The sequence below is a fragment of the Gymnoscopelus microlampas genome, assembly GCF_963454915.1.
Source record: "Gymnoscopelus microlampas genome assembly, chromosome: 15".
NCBI classification, from domain to species: Eukaryota; Metazoa; Chordata; class Actinopteri; order Myctophiformes; family Myctophidae; genus Gymnoscopelus; species Gymnoscopelus microlampas.
Window position 1 is genome coordinate 37,735,700 of NC_139952.1, and position 10,951 is coordinate 37,746,650.

The 10,951-nt window shown below is 43.0% G+C and overlaps 2 protein-coding genes across 5 annotated transcripts in view; one reads left to right on the forward strand and one right to left on the reverse strand.

The window, feature by feature from the left end:
* LOC311062080 (zinc fingers and homeoboxes protein 2-like) overlaps positions 1–10,951 on the forward strand; it is a 518,056-nt gene that overhangs the window by 489,458 nt on the left and 17,647 nt on the right. The window lies entirely within an intron of this gene.
* Positions 1–10,951, reverse strand: part of rxrba (retinoid x receptor, beta a) — a gene marked incomplete at its 3' end in the record, with an annotated part of 36,894 nt that overhangs the window by 22,202 nt on the left and 3,741 nt on the right. For all 4 annotated transcript variants that reach the window (XM_084080040.1, XM_084080038.1, XM_084080039.1 and 1 more), the window contains exons 3-8: positions 9,747–9,982; positions 7,849–8,005; positions 5,889–6,068; positions 3,155–3,178; positions 1,797–1,957; positions 686–821 (exon numbers count right to left, since the gene is read on the reverse strand). In XM_084080040.1, coding sequence (XP_083936166.1) covers positions 686–821; positions 1,797–1,957; positions 3,155–3,178; positions 5,889–6,068; positions 7,849–8,005; positions 9,747–9,982 — 894 coding nt within the window. The remainder of the gene's footprint in view (positions 1–685; positions 822–1,796; positions 1,958–3,154; positions 3,179–5,888; positions 6,069–7,848; positions 8,006–9,746; positions 9,983–10,951) is intronic.

A 10,951-nucleotide genomic window follows, 5' to 3' on the forward strand; every position in this document is an offset into this window, starting at 1 on the left:
CTTTAATCCCACACATATTCAATCCCGAGACTAGGGCTGTCACAATTATGAAATCTTACATGTCGATTAATTGTCACACAAATTAATTGTGTTTGTCGTTGAACACTGGAACATTATGAATAAAAATGACACTTCTGTTTGGCTTTTTAGGCTTTGAAGTTGCTGTGACAAATAACCTAAATATACAAAGAAATGACTGACATATTTAATACATTTTTACTTAAATAAAAACATAAGTAGTGGACATAGCTGATCTACAAGCTTACAACGCGTCGTATCGCGAAGCGCTGTGAGCTTGTAGATTGGCTATTTCCACTGTTTTTGAAAATAGCTGATCTACAAGCTCAGCGCGTCGCATCGCGTATCTCTGTCAGCTTGTAGATCGGCTATTTCCACTGTTTTTGAAAATAGCTGATCTACAAGCTCAACACGTCGCATCACGAGTCGCTGTCAGCTTGTAGATCGGCTATTTCCACTGTTTTTGGAAAAAGCATGGAAACAATTATGACAAAATAATTGCGATCCTCTCAAATACTTGCGATTAGGCGATTATGCAATAATTATGACAGGCCTAATCCCGAGACGCGGCGAAAATACCTGACGTCGCTCTTGGTGACTGAGCGTTTGATTGGCTGGCAAAAATAATTTGACGTGGAGACTAGACTGGTGAGACTAGGAATCGTACCAGCACGTAGCAGGATGACCTGGTCGTCGAGGGCCAATTCAGAGAAGTGGGGGATCCTCTTGGCCCATTCCACCAGGGTGAACAGCTGTTTGTCCGCTGCCTGGCAGATGTTGGTGACGGGGTCGTTGGGGCTGGGCTACACAAGGAACACAAGGCAGAGAGGCTCAACTCCACACTCATTTTCCAATATCAGCAAGACAACATCTGGATAGATTACTTGGAGAAAAAAAAAGAATTCAAAAAAGTCTTCGCTTTCACGTAGTGTCCAATTCAGGAGAAAAAGAAAAAACGCTAGCGGCGAGTGCTTGTGCGTGTTAAGATGCCAACGTGAAAATCAGTCTTAGGTTCTCAAAGTGCGGTCCAGGGACTCTCAGGGTTCCCTTTAGGGGGTTCCAAATGGACCCTTACATTTGTGTACAAATGGAACCCCCTCACCAAACAAAAACTACAAAAACAGCCTAGGGCAGTGGTTCTCACAATGGGGTCCTAGGACCCTCAGGGTTCCTTGGCGGCGTTTCCAAAACGACCCATATGGGTTTTTAACTCCATAGTTATGGGGGTCCTAGAAATTAAAAAGGTCTGAGAACCACTGGCCTAGGAGTTCATGCACCTTCAATTAGGCTTTAAAGGACGACTTCACCGATTTTCAACCTATCTTCATATAATAGGTCCTCACTAATACTCATGATAAAATGGTACAATTTTTTTCTACTCGGTCTGTGTCTCAGAGGACGGCTGTGGACAGTTAAGAAACCTGTCTACCAGTGACATCATCAATGGGGAATCCAAGCTAATAGAAACTGCAGGCTTTCTATTCCTGGAAAGTTGCAATGCAATAAAAGAAGCCATTGTTCTCGTGTTAATAAAAATCTAAATAAAAAATGTGGAAATGTTGGGAAAAAAATCATGCCTAACGATGATGTCACTGGTAGACGGGTTTCTGGACTGTCCACAGCCCTCCTATGAGACACAGACCAAGTAGAAAAAAATTGTACCATTTTATCATGAGTATTAGTGAGGACCAATTATATGAAGATAGGTTGAAAATCGGTGAAGTCGTCCTTTAAGTCCACGGATGGACCTCTCTGGAGACGAGACTCCTGCTACTCACAGAGTTGCCTCCGGACGTGCCATCGGCATGCAGCTCAGTCTTCTGCTCCACCGCCATCTCCGCCTCCAGGATCTTCTCTACCGGCATCTCCTCGTTCACCGCGCTGGTCGACTCCACCTCCGCCTCCCGCTCCTTGTTCCTCTGGCGCTCCTCCTGCACTGCTGCAGAGGGATGGCGGACAGGAGGACAAGGACGAGATGGAGGAACAGGGAGGAGAGATAGGAGTAGAAAAAAAGGAGGTTGGACCCCCCCCCCCGGAAGTAGGGAGGATTGGAAATGGTGTGAAGAAGGTATACACAGAGGAGGTGGCGGGGCGCGGAAGGAGAGAAAGTTGCGATTGAGTGAAAGATGGATAAATAAGAAGCACGAGAAACAATGAATGAAGGGATGAGAAGGAAAATTGCAGGGATGGGGAAAAGTATGAAGCGGGCAGAAAATACGATGGAGGAAACGGGGAGAAAAGGATGCACAGCGGACAGAGAGAGAGAAGACAGAAGGATAAGGAGCAGAACAAAGGGACGGGAAGAAAGAAGAGAACAAGCGAGATACACACAAATATGTACATTTCCTGGTTAGTTCACACACCTCACACCACCTTGGACTTACTTACTTTCATTCATTCATTCATTCATTCAGCACCCAGTGGACCAAGACAAACATGCCAGGAGTTATACTGCATATTGTCGTCCATCATATTACGGTAGCGCTATGAAATGTCCACACATGTGGATACTTTTTGGGGCAAAACTTCGGGTGTGGGTCCGTTAAGCAGGGTTTGGCTTGGAAACGATGAGACGACATTTGAAAACTAGTTCCTGCTCATTCAATTGTTTTAAAAAAAGGTGCACTCAGCCCTCTGTTATCCCTCTGTTAATTCATTGAGTGCCATTCACGTGTTTTACCGCTATGGTGCAACGTGACAATCACGTGTTTCACGTGTTTTTAGCAAAAAATATTGGGTTCAGAACCCAAGATATCATTATCTGAAGATTTGCAGCTCCATCCACTCCTTGTTTAACTTATAACAACTGAAAAAGGCTCTATCTCGCTTCCAAAGCACTTTTTTTTTACTTTACTTAATCACACTGGCCAGAAATAGCCAGAAATAATTCGGGCACTCAATTAGTTAAGCAAGTTATATTTTGTAGCGCATTGTGTTGCTCGTTGGAAATAGCCGAGCTCCAAGCGTACATCGCATTATGTTGCAATGTGTCGAGCTTGTAGATCAGCCATATTCAACGCACAACACCGGCACTTAAGTATAAATGAGGTCTTACACTAACATACATACATGCATGCATACATACATACACACACACACACACTCCTCTGCCCACCCTCGTCTCCCTCCTCCTTACATCTCTGCCGCTCATCCTGGACCACTGCAGAAGGAGGTAGAGAGAGGGCGAGAGGGAGAACGAGAGGAAACAAAAAACAAAAGAGGGAGAGAAGGGGAGAGGGGGATTAGTGTTTACAAGGCTTACCCCACCCCTCCCCGCTCTTCTCCCATCGCTGGCCTGCCCCCTCGCTCTCCCTGGCTCCATCCTTCTCTCTCTCCAACCCTCCTTTCCTACACTCCCCATCTCTTATTCCATTTTCCTTCATCGCGCCATTCCTCTCCTCCTCCAGACCTGAAGCCGATTCTACATGTCTCCTAAATCTTAACAGTTGTCTGAAAAACGTATCTTTCTATATCAGTGGTGCTCAATCTTTTTCATGTCAAGGACCCCCAAAATTATATGTATTCGGCCGCGGACCCCCATCAAAATATTTTGTTCCAGGGACCCCCCAGAGGCAAAGATTTGAGTTACAAATGTTCACTTTAAAAATATGTATATATTCAAAGATTTGCACACACTTTCACGATTTTTCAAAAATAGCAGATCTACAAGCTCGTAGCGTGGCACTTGGTGCCATGCTATGAGCTTGTATATCTGCTATTTTTGAATAGCGTAAAAGTGTAAAATAATGCTTTTTAGCTCAAATCTAAAAATGACACAGATCCAGGTCTTAATGGGTTAAGCCCCATGGTTGACTTTTGTAACCCTATTCTCTGGTGTTTTATACTTTGTTGTATGACAGTGTCATTGGTTCAAGAACCGTGAGGCAAGAATAGCTGATCTACAGTACAAGCTCAACATGTTGACAGCTTGTAGATATTGCTAATAATTGTTTCGCTGCTACTGAAAATGTTTACCTATAATGACATGCCCATATTTGGGACGCCAGGGTTAAGTGGCTAACATTCCTCTCCGTTTCACTCTCTACGTCTGCTCTCTCTCTCGCCTTTCTATTTTTACTCATTCTAGCTGCCCCTTGAAGGTATGCATTGTTACAATATCAAATCTGTAACATAAAAGGTCACTTTACTGACAAATAGAATGCATTGGTGAATATATAGTTTCATTACAAGAATCACAGTCTGTTATCCAAGCAAAACAAGAAAAAACACTATGAATGGTGACATGTTATTTTCTTTTTTCAGAATCATTAATAATAATCATCATTACTAAGTAGACATTAACGGATAATGTATAGTTTTATACTTCTAATAGGGAGGATAGCGATGAACTTATAAGAGTAATATGAATACTTTGCAAAGTGCATTGTTAATCCTGATTCATACGGAGTTGCAAGATCACATTTACAAGTGTAATGCGTCTCAATGTGACATGTTGAGAGCTCGTAGATCGGCTATTAGCGCAACCAATTTAAGTCAGGCATTACAGTGCATTGCATGACTTACGTAGCGTGTGCTCATGCATGACACGTAGCCCTCGCTGTCCCAGGATGTGACCCCCATGCACAAACGCCTCCCCGGCCTAGTCTATCTCCCTCTCAGCTGTCCTGTCCACTTACACTGGAGAAAATGATCAAACTGCCTCCCCACTGTTGAGTGAGTGAGAACAGGTGAGAGGGCGAGAGAAGCCGCCTCAATGGGTAATTGGGTATATAGGAGTTGGGTGTTCCATTTCCTTTGTGGCTCGATGGATAGACTACTGCCCCCCTCCATCTTCACATCATATCTCAATTTAAGACAAACAAGTTACCTTGTCTCGCTGTCAAAACTATTCATTTTGTTATGTAGACAGTACAGTTTGAGTGATGAAAGATTTATTACATCTCCTGGTGGGACACTGTACCACTGTACTGTCTCCCTTATTGCTGCTGGCCTGCAATGCACACTCACTGAGAAGTCACTCTGTGACTGTACACCCAACGCCTAAAGTACTGGGTTACTCAATTGATTAGCTCACACACAGAGTCACAATGAAACAATAACAAACTTTGCGTAATAATGCTCTGATAAAAGCCTTGCTCTAAGCTCGTATGGAGAGGGGGCACCAAACACAATGAGGTTAACATGGAGGGGCTTTGCTAAATCTTGCATCAAGATAATCTCAATCTCATAGATTTAAAAAGGATTAAGACAAAGATTAAGGCCCCGTTTAGACAACAACGGATTTCCAGAGTGGAAATCTTTGAAAACGTTCCGCCTCCCGTCTCCATGTTATGCATACTACAGCGTTTTCAATCACTGTTGCGTCACCGTGTAAACGCAGAATAAAAAGTAAGACCGCAACAGCACTTTGACGTTTTCTATTCTAGAAAATCTCTTTCACATTCGTTCTTAGGCCATTAGATGGCTTAATGCATCAGGTCAATTCCAATCAAATTCACTTTTAAAATCATCTATCTGGCACTTGTCCCTAGGTGGTAAAGCAAGCCAAAGCAACTGCTCAAAATGTATCTGTAAATGGAACTTGACTGATGTCAGGTAAATGGATCAATGCAAGGATTCTGCCACTTCTCAGCCTCATGCTACAACAACTGTTGCTGTGGGGGCGATCCAATAAACAATCCTGCTGCCCCCCCCATGTCGCTTCCTCAATTGCAGCACCAAACTGAAGAAATGCAGCAGTACTCTGGACTCCCAGCTCATTGAGACATTTTCATCCTCTCGTGCTAAAGCCTGATTTAGGGGGGGGGGGGCATTAATTATATCAGCTAGGTGTAGCAGGGCCTGATTCATGACTGGACACCTGAAACCTGTGACGTACGGTAACCGGTTTCCGTGAATCGGGGTCTCACCTTCCCTCTTCATGCCCATGGCTAGGCATTTCTGATAACGGCAGTACTGGCAGCGGTTCCTTTGCCTCTTGTCAACAAGACAGTCCTTGGTGTCGCGGCAGGTATAGCTGAGGTCCTTACGAACCGTCCGCTTGAAGAAGCCTTTGCAGCCCTCACAGCTGTACACGCCGTAGTGCTTACCTGGTGGAGGGGAGGAGAGGACATAATGAGTGAATTAAAAAATCTAATTTTGTTGATCACAGGATCCACATAGATACGTCGTGGCTCCAATGTGCTCTCAGACGTCATGTCACAGCCTGTGACGTCAGTCTTCTATGACAGTGGTTCTCAAACCTTTTAATGTCAAGGACCCCTAAATTGATGTTTGTCGGCGGACCCCCATCTGAAAATGTTTTGTGCCAGGGATCCCCAGAAGAAAAGATTTGTTAAAAAATTCAAAATTATAAAAATAAATGTGCAAAATTGTTTTCTAAATAGCAGTAGATATGCTATTTTTGAATAGCCAACGACTAAAGGGATCAAGTGGTTAAAATGATTGTTATGCTATATCAACTCATTTTGCTGGGGACTCCCTGGAACCCCCCCCCCCCCCCCCCTTTGAGAACCACTGGTCTAGAATGAAATAAGCATGACATAACTCCACATTTGGGCAGGGTTTCAGCTAGATCACAGCCTCGTTGACTGACTTACATTATAACATTTAATGAGGAGCATGATACTGCATTCTGTTGAGTCAATAAAACAGTCTACATGGATTAAAGCAAAATAAAATATTATGACTGAAAAATGTTGTATGGCCAAGTCCTAATGTGCAATTTGTTAAACAGTGTTAAAAGGAGCCCCCCACACTAGTGCCGTTTCCTAAACAATTAACACAATAGGCCTATGTAAAGAAATCACAGCTTGAGCCTTTAACATATTGCTAGTTTGACCACTTCAAATGCTCACATCTTAAAATACTAACCGAAATCAGCCTCGCTGCGCAACATGCTTTCATAGAAGACATGATGGCTTTTATGAAATCCAAATGACTGAAATGAGTTGTGGCGACATCAATCCATGAGTCTAGTAAATAAAGGGACATATTTGAGATGTGCTCCCATTAGAACTACATGATTATAGTTATGTACATTTCATTGTGTTGGCCTAGTATTCGCCACAGGACAATCCGAGGTGCGTATCTCAAGTTGTGGTTAATTAAATCCAAGAATCGCTCGGTAAACCAGGCAAAGTATTGCAGGGTAATCTATTAGTCCTCCACTGGAAAAAGCAGTGATTGTAATTGGGTTGTTAGGGTCACAGTGACCTACTTTTGGTATGCAGCACACGGGCTTCCCTAGATGTAACCATATACGTGTATCTACTGTACATTCGCTCATCCTAGGCCTTATGGTACACAACAAGATATGCTCCAGCCAAGACCGAAGACAGACAGAATGTGACACATGCGTTCCCATGTAACTGAATAACAATTTAGGTCATCCTAGGCCTTATGGGGTATGATGAGGCGCCTCTGGTTCAATATCCGGCTCCAACTGGCTTCGTGTCAAAGTGTCCTTGAGCAAGACCCTTAAGGCCATATCTTGCCTTGCCTTATGCCTTAACTTTTTGGGCTATTAAAAAAAAAGAATTAAAATAGTGAAAATAGCCGATCTACATCGACAAGTTGTGAGCTTGTAGATCGGCTATTTGAACCATTTTAAAATGTTTTTCCAACATGAAATAAAAAATGCCAAAGAAAGTTTAGGCATAAGGGGTAAGGCAAAATAAGGCCCTTAACCCCTAACTGCTCCTAATGAGAAGCACTTTGGACAAAGGCACTATATACTGTAAATGCACCATTTATAAGAGATATGCATGTAATGTGTGTAGTTTTACTAATTCAAAGTATGATAGCGTTTGCTGTGAGGTTTTACGCTTTATTTGAGTTGTGCAGTGGAGTGGTGTGCGTTCTTCTCACCAGAGGATCTGTCTCCACAGATGGCGCAGAGGCGTTTCTGGGAGAGCATGGGCCCGCCGGGGCTGTGGGGCGACAGCTGCTTCAGGCCAAACGGGGGCTTCACGTCGTCCGAGCTGCTCACGGCGTGAAGACCCGACATGGACACTGTCGAGTTGATCTGAGGGAGAGATAATAATCATATTTGAAATGGGGGACCACCCACCCTGACAAGTAGGAGTTGAGGCATTAAATTTAGTTTGACTCAGTTCCACAGATAAATATTCACAACGCCTCGCAATGCTTGTAGCTTGGCTATTTTCACAATTTTTCTTTCTTAGGTAATATTTGACAATTTGGCCATAGTTTGACCATTCTTTGTAGTGTAGTTTGTTGGTTACTTTTGATGTAGTAATGGTCTCATTATTAGTTTATTTTCTTCATTTTAGAGGTATTAAAAAGGTTTTAAAAATCCTTAAATGGCCACTTTAGAAATGTGCAGATATACTGTATACACTTTTACTGTATGTTGGATTGTTTACTGTTGACTGAGAAAACAATGTTGCACATTAAGCTAATAATCTGGGGACCCTCCCAAAAGCATTTGGGGACCCCCAGTTTGGGAACCATTGACCTATGGAACCACAAATGACTCCTGCTGGCGTACACAACTTCTTTGCTTTTTTTTTTACCAAATGAACCCTGGAATCACTTTTCTTGGGGGCGGACATACAGTATGTCAGAAACAGAAGGTCTACCAGCTCACAATGCGTTGCGATACAACTCGACAAGAGATTTGGTGTAGAGGGGGGAAAAAGGAGCGGACTAGTAGTCAGGGGTTGACACTAACGGTTGCCCGACTGCCTGTGGCAGGTAAATAAAACGTTCAGGCAGGTGGAGTTTGCTTTCAGGTTTGGGCAGGTTTGGACCTTTGGACAAGTGTGTTTGAGTGGGGAAGCAACAGTCTTTAGTTTCGCTATAAACGCAACACAAGACATCTGTGGAATATAAAATAAGTCATATTGTGTATTGAGATATTTGGCATAAATATTGATATATGTCCATATCGCACAGCCCCAGAATTTGCAAGTAAAGTAAAAGAATAAGTGTTCAAATGAACGGTAATTAATATTTTACCTATTACGATTTACTTTTCGGGCAATTGGACATGACCTTTGGGCAAGTAGAACATGACCTGTACTTGACCTACGGGCAAGTGCCTCTGAGACCTTAGCGTCTGACTCAATAAAGTCAGTGGGAAAAACACATTTGAGAAATGCCTAAAATGTATAAGTCTTAACAGCAATTCAGCCAAATGTGTGGTTGAATGACTGTTTTGTATTTTCATGCACTTTGCCATGCCGATGAGAGAATGATAAAGCTATTTATTTCCAATGTATGGAGGGCACCCCGTCTTCTGTGATCCTTCTTGAGGCTTCTTCCTTTTCTTGAGGTTCCGATTCTACAAAATGTCTTCTAAATCTGAACAGTTTTTTGAAAAAACCTATGTTGCTATAGTAGTGGTTCTCAAACGTTTCCATGTCAAGGACCCCCAAAATGATGTATTTGGCCATGGACAACCACCCCCCCCCCCCCATCTCAAAATACACCCCCAGAAGCAAAAGATTTGAGTTACAAATATTCACTTTAAAAATATATTCAAAGATTTGCACAAATTTACATTTTTTTCCAAAAATAGCAGATCTACAAGCTCGTAGTGTGGCACTTGGTGCCGTGCTATGAGCTTGCATATCTGCTATTTTTGAATAGCCAAAGAGATCTAAAATGACACAGATGTGTTCCCGGTCTTAATGGGTTAAGGCCCTACGGGTGTCGTTTTGTGTCCTTTGTGGGCCAATAAAGCCCTATGAGACTGTGATGAAGGGCGAATTGACCTCCTTCCTAATCTCAAGACCCCTCACCTGTGGGCTGCTTATGGGCCCGTAGCCGACGGAGGGCGTGCCGGGAAGGCAGGGCGAGCCGAGCGAGGAGCTGATGACGGAAAAGGGCGAGCCGATGCTGCTGATGGGACTGTTGACCCCTGCGGTGGTGATGGAGGGCAGGGAGGTCATGAGCGCCGCCGCCGAGGGCGCCAGGGGCGGGGAGCGCTGGCCCGATGGAGGGGAGGAGACAGAGGAGCTGTCGGGGCTCCGAGAGTCTGGTGGTTTGGACATGCAAAGAGAGGGTGATGTAAAGAGGCGAGAGAGAGAGGATGGAGAGAGGGAGAGAGAGAGAGTTACGTAATTGTCACAAATCTTGCTATAACCACTTAAGACCTATTTTATACTTTGCCACATACGATGGTGTCATGCGAAAATAGCCTATCAACAAGCTCACAATGTCTCACATAAATGCGTTGTGAGCTTGTAGATATATTTGTGATTTTTTTGGAATTTTTTCAAAAACATTAATTGAAAATGTTTGCTCATAATGATATATATCAAAAACTAGGAAGCTGAGGTTGAAAGTGGCTAATTATAGCAGTAACAACAAGAACACTGTACAGTTAAACTGTCTGTAGTGCGAGAAAGATGTGTATGTAGTGTGTACTGTAATTTTGTCACTTTAATAACGATGCATTAAGGCTGCACAATATATTAGTATATTATTGTATATCGCAATATTAGTTTCCAGAGTTTCCAGTCGATATCAGAAGGCTAAAATACATTTTGAACAACCCCCTGCTCAAGTGTACCCGACTATTCACGATGGGCGCCAAGGCCAAACACAGCAGTTCCACTTCCACCATTCAGAAGCTTAGCAGAAAAGGCTATGCAAAGACATGCAATAAAAGACTGCCATTATGTTTCCTAAATCATTGAGAAAATTAGTTTTACACACATAATAATACAGACCCCTTTTCCAGTGCATTCCTAAGCCTCGCCTTACTATATTTTTTCAAGTTTCAGAAATGTAATTATGTTATTGTACCACGTGTGAGGGTGCGTGTCGGTATGCTTGCGAGTGAGTATACTTTATGCTGTATCTATTGTCTATGGTTGCTTTATTTATGGTTTGCTATTGTTGTTCACTTTTTTTTACTTTTACTCTGTTGTCGTTCTCTGCTGAATTTCCCCCCTGGGGTATTCATTAAAGTGGTATCTTATCTCATGTTAAAAAGGTTTCT